Genomic DNA, 24837 nt, shown 5'->3' on the forward strand with positions numbered 1-24837 from the left:
AAAAAAGCACTTAGGCATGAACGACTTGAACTACTGATAGTGAAGCAAATAAATGTTACATACTGTAGCTCAAAAGAAAGGAAAATGAAGAATTAAGGTTATATAGCTATTATACTCCAAGCAGAACTACGCTATAATGTCCCATTCTAAAGCCTTCAGTAAAAATGGTGCTTGAGATCATCCTGAGGTACAGCTGCTTAGCAGTCTGCCAAGAGTAAATAAAATGACTGCATTTAGAAAACTGCACAGAAGTACCCCTGTATTCTGACCAATACTAGTATGCAATTAAATGGAATTTTTTACTTCTCTTCCCTTGCTGCTAACTGTTCCCATGTTCCACCACTGAATGAAACTATTTAGTGCAATATTCAGCTTCACATGTAAAAGAGGCTTGACTGATTATAACTTCAAAATTACGAACCGTGGTACCTCTGTCATGATTTCACAGTTATCATTACGGTTCTTTATCCTAAAAACTGGTCCTATGGATAAAGTTCGTATTGCAAATAGGAAATATATACATAAACAAGTTTCTCAAGTTTAGTAGAATTCCTGTAGAGGAGTAAAATCTGTAAAATAGGACTACCCAACTATTTCTAACATGAATGCGGAATAAGAAAAAATTCAAGACCTGCATGAATTAAATATATATGCAATTGTTTGCCTGTTTACCTAGAACAACATCAAGTTAAATCATGAACAAAACTGTCTATTACTTGGCAAATGTAGTAATGGAATGCTACTAAGCTATGTAACTAAAAATCAGGGAAGAAATCCTATAATAACTTGTTTTCTTCAGGTGCCAGAGTTCCCTAATACTGCAAGACATTTGTAGACTATTTTAATCATAGCATAAAGGTCATTTCATTCTCTAGGTGAAATAATAGAACTGCAAAGGTGAATTTAGATACTTCATTGTTCATAAACCTTTATTCTGCAAAAATGTCTCAGGATGCATACTGTAAAGATATACAGAACCCTGACTTTCTACTTAGATGAGTATTAAAGCAGCAAAATCAACCACTGCATTTACAAAACAGTATTTCTTTATAAACAGGATCATAGTCACTTTTTAACCAAAATAGCATATCATAATTCTTTGTTATGATATTTGCAGCAGATGGTTCCAGAGATACCACAAAAAAACCCTTTTTTTTTTTTTTTTCCCCGAGAAATATAGTATTTGCATGCAACAAACTTTTTTTTTGTTTTTTTTTTTGGTTACATTATCCAAGCAACATTCATGTAAAGGACAAGACACCAAAAAAATGCAGGTATTTGCAGATAAGCACAATTGTATTTTTAATCCAAACTCCTCTTAATTCTGGATAATATTCAGGCACTTGTGTCAAGAACCCTCTCATACCTGGAGACTGAAAGGATTAATGACACTGGCCTACAAGGAGGAACCAAATATTATTCTAAAAGGAAAGCAGCTATCATGGATGGCACAGTCCCTTGTTTTTCTGTGGACTGTAAAACAACCACTATTGACAGTACAACTACTTTTTTTGGTATCAGGTAAGGACATGATGGGAGTTACCATGCAGAGTAAGAGATAGCTCCCCAAAAGCTGGTCTATGAGTAAATAAGACAAACAAGTGTCCTAAAGAGATTCCAGAACAAGGTTGGGTTGCTTATTAACAATGAACCTTTTTCATTCTTCTCAACTATACAGAAGTGAAATTCCAGTAATGCTGTGGTGCATATTAAAGATCAAACGAACAAGGATATAACCAGAACAAATGTAAAGGAGCCATCTGTTGTAAAATGTAAAAAAAGAGAATAAAAACCACTAGCTGATGCTATGGCTGTGTAATTCTCAGTTGTGTTCATTAAATTTCAGCCTAGCTACATCATATTTCTGATGTGTTATGCATCTTTTCATACTGTCTAGGAAAATTACTTACTGTAAATGAGCTTTTACCTAATGGCTTATTTGGATTATGCTAATTTTGAAGAATGATTCTGCATACAGAATAAGAATGAAGATACAGGAACAAAATCACATTACTATTTTCTACAGTTATTTTAGCCCACTTTGAAGCTAAATAAAATGTACTATAACTTATTGGAAAATAGGGGTTTGAAGCCTAATTGTCTTTTATGCTATGGTATATTATAGTCTCTGCATAACTACAGACTGTGTCAGCCTGATGACTTTTGGTCAGAATTGCTACCTATTGTAAAACCTGTTTTAAAGATAAAGATTTTTTTTAAAAAAAGCAAAAGAAAAAAAGCTTACTATAATGAAACAAAAGCGGGGGGGAGAGGAAGCTTGGATTTGGGAACCATGTTGATATAACAGTAGATTACAGGAATATTTTCAACCCCAAAATTTGAGTTTGAATGAAGAAAACATGTCACACATGCAGCAGGAACCCATCATCTTGCAGTGCTTAGCATTTTAACACAGGAAGACTAAATTACAAATCTAATTTATATCATAAGCACATGTTAAGCAATATTTTGTCTATTTACTTTATTGATATTTTTGGTATGGCATTGCTCTGGAACAATAAACTAATGATTTTTTGTTGCTTTAAATACCCTCATTAAAAATAATACATTATCTAATGATACATTATTAGAACAATAAAAATAAATGAGAAACAATAATACTAGAGAACTTAGAGACTTTTACTCGCTGAAACAGAAAATTTTCCTCAAGAGATGAACAGCCCAGTAGATGCAATGGTTCACGAAACCATTATTTGTTTCACATTAGTAGGATCATTTTAAAATCCCAACCAGCAGATTCCAGAAAGAGAGGATCTCCTAAGTACACAAAATTCATCCATACAGAGCTATAGCTTTAAGATAAAACCACATATTAGTGATAAATAGAGAAAGCAGTCTAGAAATTGTTCTTTTCATAGTGACACACTGGGCCCTGGGACGAATGTGAATATACATGTGAATATAGCACAGGAGTGGTTAAGGGTCCTTGTTAAGCTCACAAAACACTGGGACTGGAGGAAGCTGCTAACATACTGACTGGATACATTACAAAACTTATGTTTTTCTTCCCATTATATGATACAATTATTTTAAAGTTCAGCTTTATGTCTTCTTCCATGAAAACAGCACTTGAGTTCAAGCGGCAAGTGATTCTGTGTTGAATATTCACCTCAGATAACTTACATATCTCCCTCCAAGGATTATTCCAGTAAACAGCTTCACCAGTTATCAGCAATTCATTTATACCATCTTAACTCAATTAAAATGCATTCCTCTTCTGCATCTGTCAATAAACTCTGAAGAGTTGATATTTACTATTTCCTTTAATGCTTCAATTTGTACCAAGCTTAAACCCCTTTTTCAGAAAAATAGAAGAGATATTTAAAGCTACTCTTTGAGGAAGGCTCTTGATATGCTAATTCCATGGAGCAATTTCAGTTGAGATGGATTTTTGCATTAATGTAATTACCTGAAAATGCAGGTGACTTTGCTCTAGTTTGCTGTCCTGATTTACATATCAAAGTCTAGATATAAAAGTTATAATGTAATCTTTGAAAACTTACCCATTAAAAAACTTGGGTTAAAACTAAGGACTTCTCAAGCTTTTCAAAACCAAATCTAAGTGACAATATTAAAGCAACGCTACAAAACCAATTAACCCACTGATCAGTTATATATATAAGGTAATAATATTTGAGTATTAATGACAGAATGCTGGGAAAATATCCTGAATAGTTGAACACAATGAGAAATAAATGTTTCACAAATATAAATTAAATCTATCAAAGACATATTCGGATACAGTCTGTGCGTTTTCTACATACAGATTTGTAAAAAAGGTTTGTATGGCTTGGATCAAGCATATTCATGAGCAACTACCTGCACTGACAAAGGGAAAATGGTTTCTAAGAAACCCATAATTTTTCCAATAATTTTGAATTAAGATGAAGTGACTAGAAAGTGAATAGTGAAACAGGGATACAAAAAGCAGAAAGTATTTCAGTACTTCAGAAAAATAATAGTAATTCAAAGAACATTTTATCTTTATTAGTTTAAACAGGGAGACAGTGTCACATCCTTACTCTTGCAGAAGGCATGTGCATATTAACCAAAAAGAAATTAAATACATAACAACCCCCCACACCACTACAATTTCACAAGACTTTACAAGTTCGTTATTTTCTAATAATGAACTTGACAGAGATGTGTCTATCAGGATTTCTTAGGCACAGGTATCTGTACATTTCAATGAGAAAAGTCACAGTAAACTTCAATACATACTGAAGTATCCTTCCCCAAAACTCAAATTACATATCTGACCTACTAGACATGCTAGGAATAATTTTCTATTTTAGATTTACTTCCATACACTTTCTGTCTACAAAATCTAGACCTTCTTGTGCTGGGCAAGTGGAAGTGTTGGGTTTTAACCTGTCTTCCCATATATATGCCATCACAAACACAAGATATCTTCAGTGTCCATTGCTGTCTACATCCTCAGGCTTTTTGCCCTGCTGGCATCGAAGGTCAGGAATGTCAGCTGTTTGCAAAGGAAATATCCTTGGATGAAAGGTACTTAGAAGTAGTTTCAAGTGTGTAAGAGTTGAATGATAGATGAAAGATCAGTCTACTGCTGTTTATCCTACTGGGGATATAAAAGTATTCATGTGATGTAAGGTCAACACTGCTACCTCTCCTAAGTTTAAGGAAACAGCCAGACAGGTGTTATTTCTAACCTGGTTTATTACTGGCCAAGAAAAACCTAAAAACTCTCCTCTGCCACCACATTTAAGTAAAAAAAGAAAAAAAGAAATAAAAAAAACCCCTAAATTTACAGCATTATAGAAACATCAGTGTAAAGAATGATCACATTGTTATCTTCACTACCTACACTAACACTTCCTTGAGAATTTTGTAGAAATATATTAGACAAAATGAGTATCAATCTGCATTTATTTTCAAGTAAAGACCACCTGAAAATACCCTAGGTTATAAAAATATTCATTTCTGTTGTAAAGTGCAAAATTACATCTATGTTTATTCATAATAAAGATACTATACAGTTCAACGTATAAAGGAACAAATACGTATCATTACAATTTTTAAACATTTGTCAGAGTTTTGCTAATATTACTGTTTATATGGTCACCTATAGAAATCAAGCTTGTCTTTGGCCTATCTACATTTTCTGTCTTCCAAGCATTTGCAATTCATGCCTTTCTTTAAACCATGTGTTGCTTACATACATCTATTACAGCATCTCTTGATGGTATAATCTTTCCAAGCTTCTCACATACTGGTTATTTTTCTGTGGAAAACTTTTTTAAATACTACAGTTGTGTTCTCTTAGAGACTCAACCAAGTCTGTCAAGAGTCTTGAATGGAAATGCCTTAGAAGACACATATACCATTTGAATAAAATTGTTCTCAGATAGACATTTTAACGAGCACATTATAGACAATTAGAAAAGAAAAATGCAATAAATTTGTATGACGTTATCATTGATTTTGATCACTTACTATCAAGCCGCTGTTACTTTGCCTTCTCTCTCTGTCATGAAGTTTTCTGTAGAAAATCCCTCCTGGATTAAACTGAGTACTCCAAACAATTATGTCCCCTTGAAAATATGCATCTATTCCAGTTATCCTTGAATTATGTTCAATATGTGATATTTGCTGATGAACATCACTGTAGTTGAATGGATATGCAAAACCCATGATGTCAGTGTCATTAGCAACATAGAGAATTTGATCTTCAGAGCCTAGGGATTATTGTAATGAAACAAAATTAAGGTAAATATCAAGCAATGCAAAATAAGTAGTTTTCACTTCAGTAGCTTTTTGGTGTTTATCATATAATTTCTGTTATAATTTCTTATGTTAAAATTATTTTCTGATGAAGACAGCAAAAACACTCACACTCTGGACAATAAATACAACTCTTCATACTATGTGGTATGTATTACTTCAGTGCTCTACAAGTTCACACTGTGACACCTAAGACTATGTTTTAAGGAGTATATGATAATTGGAACACTTTACACAGTATACAAAAATAGGGGATATTATGCATTAAGCCCATATGAATTGCTACGTTTTTATATGCATATTGTGTCTAAGGGTCCAAAATATGCATCTTTTAAAGGAACACAAAGTTGCCAATGAACATTATTTTAAATTGCTTAATTGGAAATCAGGAATTGAATGATCCTGTATTTAGTAAAGGCAGTGAAATTTTGAAATTGACTGCAATATGAGCAAACTCGCTGAAAGTTGCTACAGAACATATGCAGTTGTGCCTTATATCTTCTTATATTGCAGATTGTGAACATTTATGGATAGCTGTGAATGGGTGGTACTAATGGATACCTAGATAGCATCTTGATTCAGATATTGTAAAGTATGTTATTCATAAGAAAATGCTCTCCAGTAACTATTAAGTTTTGAGAAAATTTCAAATCTGATGAATCTATTAAAATGTAGTTGCAATTTTTTAATTTTCCAATTTATACCACATTCATCCATAGATAATCAACTTATAATAACGTCTGTCCAACACATTTCCTCCTTAGGAGTATGAAATATCAAAAATAATTTGTTCCCTCACTCCTGCTAAATACAAGAAAAAAGAAGAGTTCCATTAAAGCAAGTATCAAGAAGGGGAAAAGGGAAGCATTAACTGTATTACAAAGGAAATGAAGTTGGGAAAAATTCAGATGTGGGATAATGATTCCCAGATTTTTAAATTATAACCTCTCAGAATTATGGCTGTATTTCTACAATAACAAGCTACTATCTACAATTAATAATCTTGTTTGTTCCCATGTCATAATCTGACTGCTTTTGTGGTAATAGGCAATGACCCTAAATCCTGATAAAGTCCACATTATACAGAAGAAATTGCTAATGATTCAACTGATATGATCTTCCCATGGTAAGTTTGATTCAAGAGAGTGTGAACAAAGCATGTGAGAAACCTGACTATCACCATCTAACTACCCAGCAAGGGCATACCTACATTACTGACTGGTGTGCTACAAAGAAGGAAGAACTGAATTTAACATGATACAATCTATTACAGTTCTAGGATGAATGTCCACAATATGTTCTTATTGACCGTAAGATTAAGATCCTGTACTACTCATAGTTGTGCACCAGTTATGAACAGAGACATATAAGAAGCCGTATCTTCTAACTTCAAGACTCGCTCTGCGCTGAAGACTCCAAACATAGGTGTAAGTCAAACTCACATCAAAATCTCACTCAACTCAGGTGAGATGCTACTATTATATTTTCAGTTATTCAGATGCAGATCCATAAAGATTATTTTAACTTTACTCAGGCAGCTGTTTCATTATGATTTGCAAGTTACTTAATACCTAGACTTAACTATTACCTCTATTGTGTGCAACACCTCTGCCTTATGAAAGGCTGAAGTAACCTTTGTGTGTATACTTCTTCACCTTCACTGGATCATGATCTCGGCAGCTGATATATATGAGGAGTATGTTCTTAGGTGACTGTACTTAGAAAAATTCCACTTAAATGACTTCTATATGATTTCTCAACAAGACAAAACAAAATACATTAACTCTAAATACTACTTATCTCTAAATTTCTAAAACATGTTTTTATGAAAGAGTTGATTCTTCTTCTTAAGCTTCTGAAACTTCACCAAAATGCTTACATGCTTGCCAATATATAATCTCTGTTTTTCTTATTTGTGTTTATCTTTTTGTAGAGATGTAGTAGAGATGGAGTTGGAAATGGACTTTCATATCACACATGCTTATATACATGGAAGTGGTAAGAATTTACTGCTTACTGAAGGGAAAGGTAAGTCTGAGTGGTTTTCAGAATTATTTCTGTGTACTATTCAAGAAATATTTATATAAAAATAAATTGTATATGCAACACATTAGTGTTACCAACTATGTTCATAACAAATGATTTAGTACTATCCCTGTATTTTGATTTTTATAGCCTTACCTTTTGCTATGCAGCTGTTATTCCTCTCCCTATAATTTTTCTCACATGCACATTTGTATGATCCCTTAATATTATTGCAGTGTTGGGAGCAGGCTCCAAATACCATACACTCGTTGATATCTATGAGGAAAAGAATTGCAATTTATATACCTATAGTTTAATAAACTATTATCTAAAATGTTCAGAAAAATCATGGAACAAAGCAGATGAACAAAAAGAACTCATAAGCACTGGTGTTATCTTGCAACAGTAAAAAGCAGCCTTCTGCAATTATCACTAATGTTATTTCCACTGCAATCAAAGTATCTCAAAGATTTTTTATGTTATTTCTCCATCCTTCCTACATCAACCTATTATCATTAGAGCTAGAAACCAACTTCGAGAATGAAAATATCTGCTACAATTATCTCCAACATACCTACCTCTGGTACAGTCAAAGCTACACGATTATCCCTTACTGGAAAAGCTCCTGTGTATACCTTTTGCTTAAGAGTCAAAGATAGAAATCTTTGTCTGCAAGTATATATTTACTTTGATAGTCCCACTGAACTATCTCCACATTTTTTGTAAGTTATTGCTCACCAGTAACAAAAATGAATTCACAACTCATTCTTTGGGAGAGTAGATTTATCTTATCTTTTTGATAAACTCTCTCATTATAACAATTATGTCTCTTTCCTGACCAGTGTGCTATCATATATATTAAGATTACATTTTCTAAGGAATTTTACTTTCAACCTGTTTATTTCAGTTTTGGTTTATGCATCTTCATTATTTTAAACGTCTCAAAATATTCTCATATACCAATTTAAACACCAACCCCAATTTCTCAGTTAAATAATCCACTAGACCTTAACCACCCATTTACCCCTTAAATCATAAAATCACTTTATGGTCTACCATACACCTTTAGGCATTCTCAACCAATGTTAATATTTGATAATCTTTCATGATAAAATGCACATATCTATATCCTGTAATCCTGTTTCTTTTCCTGATTTCTTAATCCCATAGCCATGATTTTTTACTCTACAGAAAAAAACTATGTGATATGTATCCCTTTCTCCAGCATAGAAAATTGACAATATGTATGATTTTTAATACTGTACAGCAGGGGGTGATGGAAAAGACCTGTACCTTCACACTGTCTATTCCTCTTGTTTCTCTGAAATCCAGGTTTACACTGACACAGTAGGGATGTTTTTGTTTGATTACAGTATGCATCATCTCCACACGGATTCACATTATCTTCACATGTATATTCAGCAACACCTAACATAAACAAAATGTCTAAAAAACAGCTACAGATTTGTTGAAACTGTTAAAAATGAGATCTAAGATAACAACAAATAACAAATTTAACTACCTGTTAAAAGAGTTCAGGTAAATTTTACATAAAACTATGACATTACAGTATATACCTACATATGTATATCAATTGTATTCAATTTAGATACTTCATTTCACGTCAAGAATTTACTACTAAAATTTATCTTGTTTCTAATATGAAAAAAAATAAAAGCAACTTTCAGCTAAACTATTTCAAAATCAAGAACTACTCTAAAAACTACAACCTAAATTGCTATAAAATTTGCCTTTCTCTTGTGGTAGGTCAAATAGAATGAGCTCTTTTTTTAATTAAAACCCCCACAACTTTAATTAACTGCTGTGTTGTTGAGAAAATTTTGCATGGATGAAAGTATCAGTAAATTATTTCTTTTCTGCTACAATCACAAAAACATATCTTATCAAACTCACTTATTTTGCAGTCTTGCTCATCTGAACCGTCTCCACAGTCATCAAACCAATCGCACTGTAACTCCATTGGAATACACTTCTTATCATTACAAGCAAACTCATCTTTTTTACATGGTCTTGCTTTATATGTGGTTTTATCTATATAATTGCAAATTAATAAGAGAAAAATAAATCAGTATTTAAGATTCTTAGATTACTTTAGACACATACAAATGGGAATGATCATGAAGCACTGAGGAACTGAAAATTATTTCAAGCTTAATTTCTTTCAATTTCAAATTCTGATCTACTAACCTCCAGTTAAGCTTTACTGAAGGACAAGCAGATCTCTGTAACATAGTTTGCCTTCAAGTTGCTGAATGGCTTGAAAGGTAATGTCACCTACCACAGTGATCTTCATCCGAGTTATCACCACAGTCATCAACCTCATTGCAAATCTGCTCAGGTCGTAGACAAACCCTGTTGTTTCTACATCTGTACGGCCTTGTTGGAGGGCATGGAAACTTTACTGTATATTAAAAAAAGAATCAGCTATTACACAGCTAGTATTCTCAACCCTTTTCCAATGTCTGCTTATCACAGCAATATGCAGGTATGGGAACACAGTTGTACAAGGCTTATGAATGGTACTTGACTTTAACTTCTAGTACATAATGGAATAACACTTTAACACTGTTTACAGTGTAAGTTCTTCATTTAGGAAATGAAATAATATTTTGTGATAAGTGGAATTACACTTCTTTTTGAGAATCAGTAATATGACAGAAATAAAACAATGGAAGTAGGAAGCTTAATGATGATCAGTATTTCAATGTAGAAGTAATTTTTTCTCATCTGTGTGTTTTCTACAAAAAGATTAATTTCTCAGAAATATCTTATCTGAAATTACTTGACTAGCAGCAACAGCCCTCCAGTATCTGAAGGGGGCCTACAAGGATGCTGGGGAGGGACTCTTCATTAGGGACAGTAGTGGTAGGACAAGGGGTAATGACTTCAAACTTAACCAGGAGAAGTTTAGATTAGATATAAGGAAGAAGTTCTTTACTGTGAGGGTGGTGAGACACTGGAATGGATTGCCCGAGGAAGCTGTGAATGCTCCATCCCTGACAGCGTTCAAGGCCAGGTTGGACAGAGCCTTGGACGACATGGTTTAGTGCAAGGTACCCCTGCCCATGGCAGGGGGGTTGGAAATAGATGATTTTAAGGTCCTTTCCAAGCCTAACTATTCTATGATTCTAAGAACAGAAAGCTATATCCCATGTTTCAAGCTAATCTTCTAAAATAAAATAGACACTGACGTCCTTATACATTTATGTACACTGAATATCATTTCTTTACCACATAAAAAGCACTGAAAAATGTAATGTATTACCACACATTTCAGCAACTTCATCAGAGTTATCTCCACAGTCATCCTCGCCATCACAAACCCAAAAATGTAGTTTGCAGAGGGAATTGTTGCATAAAAATTCATCAGCTCTACATATATTTCCTCCTGGGAGGATGAAAAGAAGACACAAAACAAAGTTCAACAAAACAACCAAACAAAAACGGAACCAGGAAAATGAAAGACAAAAGAAAGAATGTTAATTCTTGATAAAACCAGTACAACCACTTATCACATACTATCTGCAGAGAATGACACATACTTAGCATAACTAAATGTACAAATCCCAAATGAAAGGGTTTGAAAGGCAGAGAGAAGTTTTAATTTAAAAATCTCTTTCTTGACCATACACTTCTTTCACTTTCTTTTCATGACTATTAGCTAGGAATTACCTGTTTGGCCTCACTACAAAAAGCAGCTATCAAAGACAGACACTCAAACCTCACATTAAAAAAAAAAAAAAAAAGAAAAAAGAAAATCAGTAATTTGTGCTATTAGAGAATGGTACAAATCAGAAGACAGAAATGCAGTCAATCTTGTGAAAGGCCACTTCAGTTCACGTCTGTTTCATACGAATGTCTGATCTTCCAACTCCATCTCTATAAGCCACACAATGTGCTCAGAAGAGATAAAGTGATTGCAGTCCCTCAGACATGGGGAAGCATCTTTTTCTTCTCCAGAGGAGTAATAGGGTTGACCAGGCTTGTAATATTCCCATCAATTATAAATTCCTTAATTAGGGAAGATCTAGCCATATAGGCACAGAATAGGTAAGACTAGATGACCTCTACCAGTTTCTTCCTTTTTTTGAAATTTCTCGTTAGGATATTTACTCAATACAGAAGGCAGCGAGAATAAATTCTTCCATGTAACTTCAGTATTGATTTAATCATCTAACAAAATGGAACAGAGGGTGAGAAAACATTTTAAGCTGGAGTGCTCAAGCTTTAAGAATTGGTTCAAGATGGATTCCATTTTAATATGTGTAGCAATATTGTTTCAAAATTATGACTAAATTTTAACATTACCAATCAACAAAGTTACAGAATCTTCCTGAAACAGATTTTCTGTATTACACAATTTTATGGTAACTGAATTCTCAGTTTCCTGAGAGGAGTGTAAAAGAAATAAAGCTGTGTACCTGCAGAGGAGGAAACAATGAAATTTTACATGCTAACACCAAACCTCTAGCTGTGGCTTACCTCAATTCATTACACCCACCCCAATATTTAGATCAGGCTCCAGTGGCTTTTTACTTATTCATTCAGTGCCTTGTTCACACCCCATTAAAATAATAAAAAAAAAGCTGCTTTTTTTGCTATACAGAGTTCAGAATGTTTTAAATTTTTTGCCCCCAGAATATTAATTTGTATGAAATACCCACTGTGTAAGAGAATGTTGGGAACTCTCACACTGTGTTACCAAATATAATTAACTCCCATTGCAGATACAACTTATGAACATTAAAAGCAATATTCTGTATTATTATCCAAGAAAAAAATATATAAAATTCACGTATTCTTCATTATGAAAGACATGAATATAAATAATTGTGTGAGTGTAATGACAATATAACCATAATTCTAGTTGTATAATAAGATTGAAAAGAGCTATGTTTATAAATACGAAGAGTGGGCTACAGATAAATATTACGGATATTGTTTTAGAATGCTGTAGAATGAAACTCCATTTGTGTTTGCTGTATTTCCAAAGAAGAAAAAATTAGTTATCAGTGAGATAAACTGGCATTTGTTTTTGTGATTGCTCTGCCTGTCATAATTCCTTTAGAAAACAGATTTCTGTAACAGAAATCATAATTGTGACATAAATACAAAGCATTATAGCAATAAGCAACTAGGCAAAAGGCTTCTTATTGCATTATAAGCAATCTGCAGTTCACAGAAACTCCATTATGCTAGCCAAAGAATAATGTGGGCTTCAGATAAAACAAGTGCTTTTCTGTTTCCTTACGCTTCATTGTTTTTTGAAGAGATACAGTTCAGATATTTTAAAAGCAGTTTTAAACTGAAGTAGAACTTTTTAAAAAACTTTATCTCAGTCTTCTTAAAAGAATTCATTCTTCAACACTTTGAAACATGATGTTTTTCTCTTTGCATCTAAAGGTATCTGGAACATTCTTCCCATTTTCTTCTTTTTCTGATCCATTTCAAACTTAATCATCCCATATAACTTCCTTTATTCCTAGTGGTAAGTGTTGCTTAACAAACTTACAACACAATAAGCAAAGGATATTTTACTTGGTAATTGCTGCTTCATCTCTGATTATTATTACTGATTATTGTACCGTGTAATGCTTTTGAAGTTACACGCATATGTGACTGCAGATGACTAACACAGAGAACTACCCACTTAAAAGAAAAGCAAATGAAAAATCTGGAAAAAAGTAAGAAGCTGACAAAACACTGAGTCACATTTTGCTTTTAAAAAAATCTGACTAAGAATTTCTGTGTTTGTCACTATTATTGAATTATTGAACTATGAAAATTAGATCAGCGGATGTATTTCTCAAACACGTATTTAGTAGCTTAATCACAAGTATGAAGGTTTGAGCATAGTGTTTATTGTCCTGTGAATCAACTTATGTGCACAGTTCTCTCTAGAGATTGTGAAAATTCAAAATGCAGTTTCATAGGTTCTTATTAGTTGCAACATTTCATCTCCATAGAGATAGAGAAACAAACTAACACCCTAATGTCTGCTGGGGGGCAACACTGCAGGGCATAAACAAGCCAGAAGGTTCCTGGAATGTGTTGGTACCACCATCCTTCTCCAAGTGATAGAAGAGCCAAAAAGGAAAGCTGCTATGCTAGACCTTGTTCTCAGCAACAGGGAGGAGCTGGTGGGAAATGTGAAACTCAAGGACAGCCTTGGCTGAAGTGACCATGAAATGGTGGAGTTCAAAATCCATAGGCCAGCAAGGAGGGTGAAGAGCAAGCTCACTACCCTGGACTTCAGGAGAGCAGACTTTGGCACTTTCAGGCACCTGCTTGGTGAGTATCATGGGATAAAGCCCTGGAGGAAAGAGAAGGCCAAGAAAGCTGGTTAATATTCACAGATTACCTCTTGCAAGCTCAGAAGCGATGCATCCCAACAAAGAAGAAGTCAGGCCTGCATGAATGAACAAGTTGCTCCTCAACAAAATCAAACACAAAAAGGAAGCCTAAAGAGGGTGGAAGCATGGACAGACAGCCTGGGAGGAATACAAAGAAATTGCCTGAGCAGCCAGGGATCAGGTCAGCAAAGCTAAAATCCCCATAGAATTAAGTCTGGCTGGGGACATCAAGGGCAACAAGAAAAGCTTCTATAGGTATGTCAGTGATAGAAGGAAAACTAGGGAAAATGTGGGCCCTCTCCAGAAGGAAAACTAGGGAAAATGTGGGCCCTCTCCAGAAGGAAACAGGAGACCTGGTTACCTGGGACACGGAGGAGGCTGAGATACTCAACTTTTTTGCCTTGGTCTTCACTGGCAAGAGCTCCAGCCACACCGCCCAAGCCACAGAAGGCAAAGGCAGGGACCAGGAGAATGAAGAACTATCCACTGTGGGCTAACATATAAGGAACCTGAAGTTGCACAAGTCCACGGGACCTGAAGAGATGCATCTGTGGGTGCTGAGGGAACTGGCAGAAGAAGTGTCTAAGCCACTCTCTCCATTCTATTTAAGAAGTTGTGGCAGTCCAGTGAAGTTCCCACTGACTGGAAAAATGCAAACATAATTCCCATATTTTAAAAGGGAAAAAAGTTAAAAAAGGAAGACCTGGAAAACTACAGGCCAGTCAGCCTCATCTCAGTGTCCAGCAAGATAACAGAGCATATTCTCCCAGAAACTATGCTAAGGCACAAGGAAAATAAGAAGGTGGTTGGCGACAGCCACCATGGCTTCATGAAGGGAAAATCGTGCCTGGCAAATTTGATGGCTTTCTATGACAGCGTTACAGCAGTGGTGAACAATACTGGAGGAGCAAGTGATGTCATCTACCTAGACTTCTGCAAAGCATGTGACACTATCCCACATGACATCCTTGTCTCCAAACTGGAGACACATCGATTTTAGAGATGAACCACTTGGTGGATAAGCAATTGCCTTGATGGTCACACTCAAAAAGAGTTGCAGTCAATGGCTTGATGTCCAAGCAGAGAGTGGTGATAAGCACTGCTCCTCAGGGGTTCGTAGTGGGACCAGCACTGTTTAACATGTCAGTGACATGGACAGTAAGATTGAGTGCACTCTCAGCAAGTTTGCCAAGGATACCAAATGGCTGACACACTGGAGGGAAGGGATGCCATCCAGAGGAACCTTAACAGCCTTCAGAAGTTGGCCCATGCAAATCTCATGAAGTTCAAGAAGTCCAAGTGGGTCCTGCACGTGGGTCGGGGCAATCCCAAGCACAGATACAAGAAGGGCAGAGAATGGATTGAGAGCAGCCCTGAGGAGAAGGACTTACGGGTGTTTGTTGATGAGACGCTCAACATGACCCAGCAATATGCACCTGCACTCCCAGAAAGCCAACCATGTCCTGGGCTCCATCAAAAGAAGCATGACCAGCAGGCTGAGGGATGTGATTCTCTCTCTCTACTCTGCTCTTGTAAGACCCCACTTCGAGTACTTCGTCCAGCTCTGGGGCCCCCAAAATCACAAGAAAGAGGTCAAAAGAGGTCACAGAGCTTTCATTTCACCACTCAGAATGGCCAGGGTACCACTAAATTACAATGTGTGTTAATAAAAAAACAATAAATTAAGCCTATTAAAGAAAAGTGTCGCTTGCCTTGGTCACAATTTTCTTCATCGCTGCCATCCACACAGTCATGGATCCCATCACAAAGCCATCTGACAGGTATACAGTAGGCCTTATTTTTGCATCGAAACTTATCTTCTTTACATTCTGTTACACAATCCATCTGGGTGAATACAGATACGAAATAAGTATTAATGAAGAAGAACTGCAACATACTTAAGACAAACTGAACAAAATTTACCAACACTGTTTTTCATTGCATTGTGTATTTAATACAATAAAGTTGTCTGTGAAAATACAATGTACAATTTAAATAGTTAGTGAAGCCCAAGTGAAATTGTAATCACGCCTTTTATGTGTTCTGATATTACCTCTTTACCTTGTTTAATATTAGCAATGGGAACAATGGCTACATTTACGTTTCTGAAGTCAACTGCTCTACAACCATTTTTGGTATATTTTACTGAAGTTGTTCAAGAAAGAAATTTTTTAAAAAGAGATCAACAGTGCAACAGTAGGAAGAGCATGGCATGAAGGCCCATGCAGTCTGAGGTGTCTGCCAGGACTATACTAGATGAATCTAGAGGACAGAGGGAGGCAATTCTGACACAAACTTCTCCACACTGCCAGTACAAAGCATTCCCTAAAGTAAAGCTCCCCAGAACCATGCTCAGGTTTTGACTTAAGGGACACAATTTTCTTTATTATAAGAGGTGCCACAGAGCAAACACACATAATGCAGTGTAACTACCAGGGAGCAAAAATCATGGGACTGTTATCTAACAGAGTGCAATGGATGCAAAAAAGCACCCCAAAACATTTGCCCTTTTAATTATTTTCAGATCTAAAGCTGTTAACAAATTTCATGTCAGAGAGTAGGTTAGGAAAAAAAAAATCAACAGAAATTTGTCACCTACCTCATCAGATCCATCAGTACAGTCATACTCTCCATTGCATTTCAAAGACGCTGAAATACAGCCTCCACTTGCACACACGTACTCACTTGAAGAGCATGTTGGAGATGCTGGTTACAAACACACATTTTAGCATTAAGAAAAAGACAATTTATAAATAAGTTGGTTTATAATTTGTTTTCATCTAGTTAACACTGAGTAAACACATATTTGTAGATGATCAGAGCTTTTCCAAATTACTTTGTAAACTACTATCGCATATTTGACAAAACTGGATTGTTGCATCCTAAGTAAATTGTATGATAGTGAAAGGATATTTGCGTTTTATCACTAAGAATTGGTTTTTGCACTCCTTGCTACTTCAAGTGCCCAAGGAATCTTGATTTGTTGATTTATTTTATCCTTATTTCATTCTGGTTTAGTCCTTACTTACATTTCTCAGCATTATTGAAAACAGTACCTGGTTCACAATTTTTCTCATCCTCCCCAAGTCTGCAGTCTTCATGACCATCACATTTCCATTTCACTGATATGCACTGACCATTGGAACACTGGAACTGATCTCTAGAACAGCTTGTTTCACAATACCTCTGGTACAATAAAAAAAAAAAAAAAAGTATATACAAGATAAAGAGTTTAATATAAACATTGGTAAATATACAGCTGATCACAGAAGTTACAGTCTATATTCCTCCACACTATGAAATACAGCAAGCTTTATGAAAAAAATGTATTTGTAGATATGATTCACGAAAGGTGGCTTGCACCCTCTAAGTAGATAGGAAGCACCTAGGCAGGAAAGAAGGGACAAAAGTTATATGAATGAACAGAAAAATAACAAGGTATTATCTAGTGAGTTTATGCTAAACAACAAATAGTCTACATTGTTTTGTCAAAAAAAAAATAAAACAAACCCCAAACCAAACCAAAACACTGCTATGTGTAGAAAGAGCAGTTCCCCAAACAGGACACAAAATATTTCCAGGATGGGAAGAGGTCCAAATTATTGCTGGATTAAAAAGATGTAGGCTATTGTTAAACATGACTTGGTTTTATTTGTATGTTCTCTTTTTAGGATAACTATTTCAATAGGTTTAATTTATTAAGGATATTTGTATATATGGATTGTGTAGAATCCTCATTGCAGCTTTTTAAAATGTTCATGGGTGGGAAACCATTCTCCAAAAATATAAACCTACTTATATTCTAAAGAAGTATTTTCCCTTGAAGAAGCCTACCTCATCAGAGCCATCTGCACAGTCATAGTCTCCATCACACCAGAATCTCGCTGAAACACAGTCTCCATTTGCACAAAGAAAGTCTTTCAAAGTGCAGGTTTGAGGCTCTGAATAAAGAAAAGTAACAACCCTAGGTTTATTAGCATTTCCATAAAATATTTCACATATATAACCCCCAATTAATTAATGAATGACTATATCAAAGTCAAAACTTGCAAACTGTGAGGGTTTTGTTTTTTTTTTTTTCCTATAGGATGGAGTTCCAAGTAAAAATCTGTTTTCCAGAAATCAAGTATGGGAGGAAGCATGACAATAATCTACTGACTTAAATACTGACAAAATTGTTAGAGAGATTTAACAGAATAAGAATTTGCAAAAGTCAATGAACAGTATAAAAGAAACCACTACTGTCAATTTGTTAGAAAACAGAAAAGGAAAGGATGAAAAAAAGAAAAAAATGTAAGGATAAGGATGGAATTTTCAAATAATTTTAGGGAAACATAAGGCAGATGTTAGATTAAAAAAACAACAAAACAAAACAAAAACCCACAAACAAAACACCACCAAAAAACCCAACACAAAAAAAAAAAACCTAAAACCCTAAGGAGTTTACAGATGGGTAGGAGACAGTAAAGGTTGGAAGGTATGTAGGATATTTTGTAATAAATGGGTATGTTGTTCTCCCTGGGAAGAAACAAAGCACAGGGAGGTCTGAAGTCGTTACAAAACTCACACAATAAATGGGAAGAGTAGGCACAAAATTAATTCAAGATACAGGCAAAGAAAACAAGAGAAGCAGGCTGCAGGGAGTAACGGAGGTTAATGAAGAATCCTAAGAAGATGAGATTGTCTGTTTCAGCCTATTTATTCACTGTCTACAGAGCTGTGCGATTTTGGTACTGCTGCCACAAAGACACTGGCAAAGGGACCAGTGTGGAAGATTCCCCAGCAGAAAAGTATGTGCTTTCCTCCTGAAAATAAGGACCATAACTGAAGACACTGGAAAAAATGAAGTTGATGTCTGGACTTTGGACCATTAAACAAAGGCACAGAAGTACTGGTGATTAAGGAGAACTTAAACGAGTCTCTGCATGCAATTTTAGTCAGAGAGCTTTGGGAAAGCAGGACCGAAAAAGCAAACAAGGATTATTTGTGGGATTATTTCTATCACAGTAAATTTTGCCTTATGTAAACAATGTAAAATCAAGAATGAGGATTAATTAGTAAGACCTTTTCATCAGAGAGACAGGAAAAGAGTCAGGCATATGGTAAATATCAGTGACTAAATCAGTGGAGCAAGGGTAAAAAAGAAAGATGAAAGATTTGAAAGCAGACAGTACCAATGGACAGTAATGGACTAGCTAATGCTAAAGGGTCCTTCAGCTTGTTATGGATGGTGGAAGCACGAATGCTTTTGAAAAACATACCATTAGTGATCAAGGAAAGCAAACATAACATTAAAAGCTTCCAGTTGAGAAGAGTTTGTTAAATACCAGTATGAAAACATACTAGACATGGATCTAATAAAGTTGAACTTAGTTTTTTTCCTGCATTTATAAAAATCAAAACTGTTTCAAGAAAGGAACAGTTTTAAAGAACTTTTCAGTCATTTTTCTTTCTTCTTGACTTCACAAAAAATATCAAAATGACCTTGTTTGAAAGTTGTTGGGAAAAATTTAATTTTTTTAGGTAGGCACAACTTTCAATTTTGAAGCTGTAGGAAAATCATAATAAAAGCAGATCTACAGCAATTGCACTAGTTCACCAGCAATGTCATACTTAAGCAAATCAAAGGTTGCCATTTCTACAGATTCTTAGATTATACACTTACTACTTCAAATTATTTTCAAACCAAAAGATAATTGTATAAACATTAGCAAATCATTTGACATCTGATTCTTTTTGTTGTCAACAGGCCAGGAAGAGGAAGTTCATGATATGATATATTATGTAAAAGAAATAATTGTGGGAAAAGTAATCCACATGCAAATACATTTGTTATGTTTCTATACTGATTTGCAAAATATAAGCAAATACATTTTCTACACTGCTAATGAATTATTTATAAACAGATTTGATTCTGGAAAAATATACACAATGAGCTAACTTCTCAATTCTGTTTGCAAGAAATATTTCTGTGCGTCTGAAATACATCTCTGTGATTTACATATGAACACAGAAGAGTACTTTCCCATCATTGCTCAGACTGAAAGGAATAAGTATTAATAGACTTCTGTATAACCAATGAAGGACAGCATCTTTCAGCTTTTGCTTTATAAAAACATTGAAACTCCTTCCTGAAAAAAAGCATTTTTGAATTATTAGAAAGAATTTCATTTGAAACACAACACATAAGATGATCAACTTCTTTCATATTTTGAAGTCTGAAAATCATCTGTAGAGCCAATAGACACTTGTCATCAACTTAAATGGCAGCAAGGAAAGGATCCCATGGGAAACATTTAAAATTATTTCATATTTGGGGTTCAGTTTCCCATTTAATAGACATAGATATTGCACTAAGTCATGAACTGAAAGCAGTTTTTAGGAGACTGATGTACTGATATACAAGTCTAAGGGGGAAAAAACATATTTTTTTTTTTCTTAAAACATGAAGTTTGAATTTATAGTGTAATTTTTACCTACTTTTGTACAGGATAAATCTGTTTGCTCCTTGTGAGAATTCTGTCTTGTAACAGCTGTTATAGAGTAAACTTTTAGAGAAATAGTTTGTATAATAGGAAAAGTACATAGAAAAAGTAACAGCAATACAAACATGGGATAGGAGCACCTCAACCAAAATGAATTAGAAGCATACATTGACCTCCTGATTAATCCTCGCATTTGGCAGATCACAAGCATTTATAGAAATGAGAGGACATACATAGGCCACACTTTTCTGTGATGAATGAACAGTCATCAGATTTACTACTAGATAGTTGTGCTGGCTTTGAAACCTTCCAGTAAACTAAGCCAGAGTATCCTGTATGATGCACATAACAGCAAAACAGTATTATTACAATAGTCTGAGTTCACCCTAGAGGGCTCCTAAGCCACATACAGCCACTCAGAAGCGTAAAGGTTTCAAAACTTGTTAGGTGAGATAAAGATAGCTTAATGGGTAAAGCAAAAGTTGTGTGCACAAGCAAAGCAAAATAGTCATTCATTCACTACTTCCCATCAGCAAGCTGGTGTTTATCTGCTTCCAGAAAAGCAGGGCTTCATCATGCACTACAGTTGGGAAGATGAATGCCATCATTCATCATTCATCAGAGCTCTGAACATCTCCCCTTCTTCCTTCTGTTCCCCACCTTTTCATTGCTGAGTGTGACATCCTATGGCATGATATATCCCTTTGGTCAGTTGGGGTCAGCTGTCCTGGCTGTGTCCCCTCCCAACTTCTTGTGCATCCCCAGCCCACTCACTGGTGGTGTGAGGTGAGGAGCAGAAAAGGCCTGGCCTTGACTGTGTAAGTGCTGCTCAGCAATAACTAAAACATCAGTGTGTCACCAACACTGCTTTGATTACAGATCCAAAACAGAGTGCCACAGGAGCTACTATGCAGAAAATTAAATCTATCCCAGCCCAAACCAGTACGCATAACAAAATAGTAGAGGAGGAAAAAACAAACCCACCCTTCCTTATAATCGTCTATTACAATACCGCTAAAAACAATAACATGGACAATCCTGCAACATGAATGCCTGTAAAGACAATTAAGTGGTCATAGGTGTTTTTTTTTTCTCCCACATACTTAATGTGGCATTCAGATTTTCTTTATTTCTTTGAGTAACTTGTATTTAGCACTGTATTTCACCAAAACAAAGACAACACTTGTTCTTTGTTAATCTACGCATTAGACTTGTAGGTGTAGAGAAAAAAAAAACCCTTTGGTACATATCACTATCATACAAAAGTAGCACATTTGCCTTTGAGTAGCATTGATACCTCATTGCTTTTAGAAAACTGACGCTAGCCATTGTCCAACTTGCAGCAAGTCAGCTGAGCCTTAATCAATGTAAACAACATGAATTTAAAGCGCTGTCCACCGAAAATTTACTCAAGGTGACATTATGAGACATTCCAGGTTAGTTTCTTTCAATATACTGGTTTAAAACATTTTCAGTTACACATTAAATAATTGCTAGTTCTCATTGCATTTTGGGATACAAACTTATTCCAGGACAAAATTAACTAATTTGTTTTCTTGACAACTTGTAGAAGCAACACAACAATGTTGAGAAGATTCTCCAGCAAGAGTAATATTTTTACAGCGACTGAATTCATGTCTTTCTACAGCATTATTACATTTGTTTTGCTTCAATGTTTACAGTATTATATTTTAATTATTTTCAATAAAATATTACTGCTGCCTCCTTTTCGGCAGGAATAAGATAGTCATTACTATGGAATTTTCCTTTTTTGAGGTTCCCTGAATACTATTTTTGCTCTAATTTATTTTAAAAAATCCAAATAAACTCTGAAAGCAAATTTCCCCTCCAAAAAGATACTAACTCATTAAAAATGCATTCTACTTTACTTAGTGCCAAGTATGGTCCTATAACCTTCCTTACTTATTTGAGAGGGTCCCAATATAGTTAAAGAACAATAGACTGTAAGACAGCTACAGTTAAATAACAAAGTCATAACAGGCACAACTATTTGCATTATATCACTAATATTTTTTCATACCTATATGTGATATTTTTTAACATGCATTCTGTTTCATTTCTGATAACTTCACCAGGAATCTGTATGTGCATGTAAAGAAACTATGTAGAGAAACATAAATACTTGAGCTGAATTTCTGTAATTCAATGAATTCAGTCTGCATTATTGAAAAACAACTCATTTTCTGATGTAGTTGCTTGACAACCCTTTGTATATTCATGTATGCTAAGAACAAATTCTCATAATGCACAATGCAATAAATTTTGTCAAATGCTTTTGAAATTCTAATTTCGTTTCATTACACTTTATCATATAAGTGACTTGACAGCCTACAAAGTATTTTATAGATCTGTTTCAAACAACTGGATGGTATTACGTATTTTCACAATGCTTCCAAGATTTGAAATTTTACAGTTGTGTCAGTCTACTGTATTTACTCTAAACAGCAGAATATGGGGTTCAACAGTTATGTGTATTATGCAGTTGACAAGCAAAAGAAAATAAAAGTAAATGTAAAATAAAAAAATCATTCTATAGCTCGCCACTCCAGCCTCTAGTTTGATGCACCAACTGTGTCTGCATACTCTCAACTCTCTAATTTCATCCATTATAATTAACTACAGAAATCTTTATCTCCAAGTCTAAAGAACAGCCAAGAACTGACTACACAATTATTGATACGAACAAAAAGATGGCAAGCTTAATATTTTTTTTAAAAAAGCAGAACAGGTAGACGATTCCTCCCTTTTTATCTTAAACTTCTTTTTTTTTAATAACTTTCTACTATGATAATCTAAACTTTAAGTAAGAAAATTATTAACATTGGGTGATTAATAAATCCCATGTCTCATATGACAAATTTCAAATAAGATGTGTGACACTTATTTTGCAAAAAGCAGTAACATTTTGTGGAAGTTGTATTTTGGTATGATATGATTTTTTTTCTTCCAATTTTCAAAACATTATCTAGTCATGTAGATTAACACAGCTGCAGCAAAATTACACGTCTATTTGATTTTTACATAAGAATAAAGGAATATAAAATAATTTCTCAGTATGAAAATGGAAAGAATACCACTGGCACTAATAATAAATTCTTAAGTAAAATCTCTCACAAAGTTAAGAAAGCTTTTGTGTGCCAATCCTACCCCCGGGGTATAACAATGAATGGTTCTGTGTGATTACTGAGCCAGATGGCATTTTCCGCTTTAGATAACTTGCATGTGAAAACTACAGCGCTATTGCTTGCAGTAACTCACAACATTTTCAAATGTAAATAGTAATTAAAAGTGTCATGGTTTAAGCAAGCCAGTAACTCAGCACCACGCAACCACTCACTCACCTCTCCTCCTTTCCCACCTCTGGGAGGGATGGGGAGGAGAATCGAAAAAATGTAAACACCAGGGGTTGAGATAAGAACAGTCCAATAACTAAAATAAAATATAAAACTACTACTACTACTAAGGGAAGTAACAAGGGGAGAGAGAATATAAAACCAAAGGGGTAAGGAAGAAAAAACCCATGAATAAACTCAAGTGATGCACAATACAACTGCTCACTACCCACTGACCAATACCCATCCTATCCCTTCTGGGTAACTCCCTCCACTTTAGATACTGGGCATGACTTGCTGTGCTTTGGAATACCCCTTTGGCCAGTTTGGGTCAGGTGTCCTGTCTCTGCTTCCTCACGACTTCCTGTGCCCCTCCTCCCTGGCAGTGCATGAGACTGAAAAGTAAGCATTACTTAGCAACAACTAAAAACGTCAGTGTGTTACCAGCGTTGTTCTCAGACTAAAGCTGAAAACACAGCACAGCACCAGCTACTAAGAAGGAGAAAAATAACTGTTGCAGCTGAACCCAGGACATGCCTTTTCCTCACTGGCAGAGCATGAGAGCTCTGGGTAAGTGCTGGGTAAGCAACAACCAAAACATCAGTATGTTATCAGCATTGTTCACAGACTAATGCCAAAACACAACTCTACACCAGCTACTAGGAAGGAAAAATAACTGTTACAGCTGAAACAAGAAGAAAAAGGCAGACAAATCCACTTTAATATTTCAAGCCGAATGAGCTAGTCTTCAGACATCCTGTACTTACAGATATGGTATCTCAACTTGAAGAAAGGGACAGAAAGAACATGCTCAGCATTAGAATGCCTAAT

General features: G+C 35.0%; 1 protein-coding gene across 1 annotated transcript in view; it reads right to left on the minus strand.

Annotated features, from left to right (window-relative positions):
* Positions 1–18109, minus strand: part of LOC104402440 (low-density lipoprotein receptor-related protein 1B-like) — a gene marked incomplete at both ends in the record, with an annotated part of 34154 nt that extends 16045 nt beyond the window's left edge. Inside the window, 10 exons of the mRNA XM_010010319.1 lie at positions 5482–5723; positions 7951–8070; positions 9088–9222; positions 9709–9846; positions 10094–10216; positions 11081–11203; positions 15881–16013; positions 16768–16874; positions 17225–17354; positions 18003–18109. Of these exons, the coding sequence (XP_010008621.1) occupies positions 5482–5723; positions 7951–8070; positions 9088–9222; positions 9709–9846; positions 10094–10216; positions 11081–11203; positions 15881–16013; positions 16768–16874; positions 17225–17354; positions 18003–18109 (1358 nt within the window). The remainder of the gene's footprint in view (positions 1–5481; positions 5724–7950; positions 8071–9087; positions 9223–9708; positions 9847–10093; positions 10217–11080; positions 11204–15880; positions 16014–16767; positions 16875–17224; positions 17355–18002) is intronic.
* Between the last annotated feature and the right edge of the window lie 6728 nt (positions 18110–24837).

This window comes from Nestor notabilis, unplaced genomic scaffold, assembly GCF_000696875.1.
Source record: "Nestor notabilis isolate BGI_N333 unplaced genomic scaffold, ASM69687v1 scaffold9282, whole genome shotgun sequence".
Lineage (NCBI taxonomy): Eukaryota > Metazoa > Chordata > Aves > Psittaciformes > Psittacidae > Nestor > Nestor notabilis.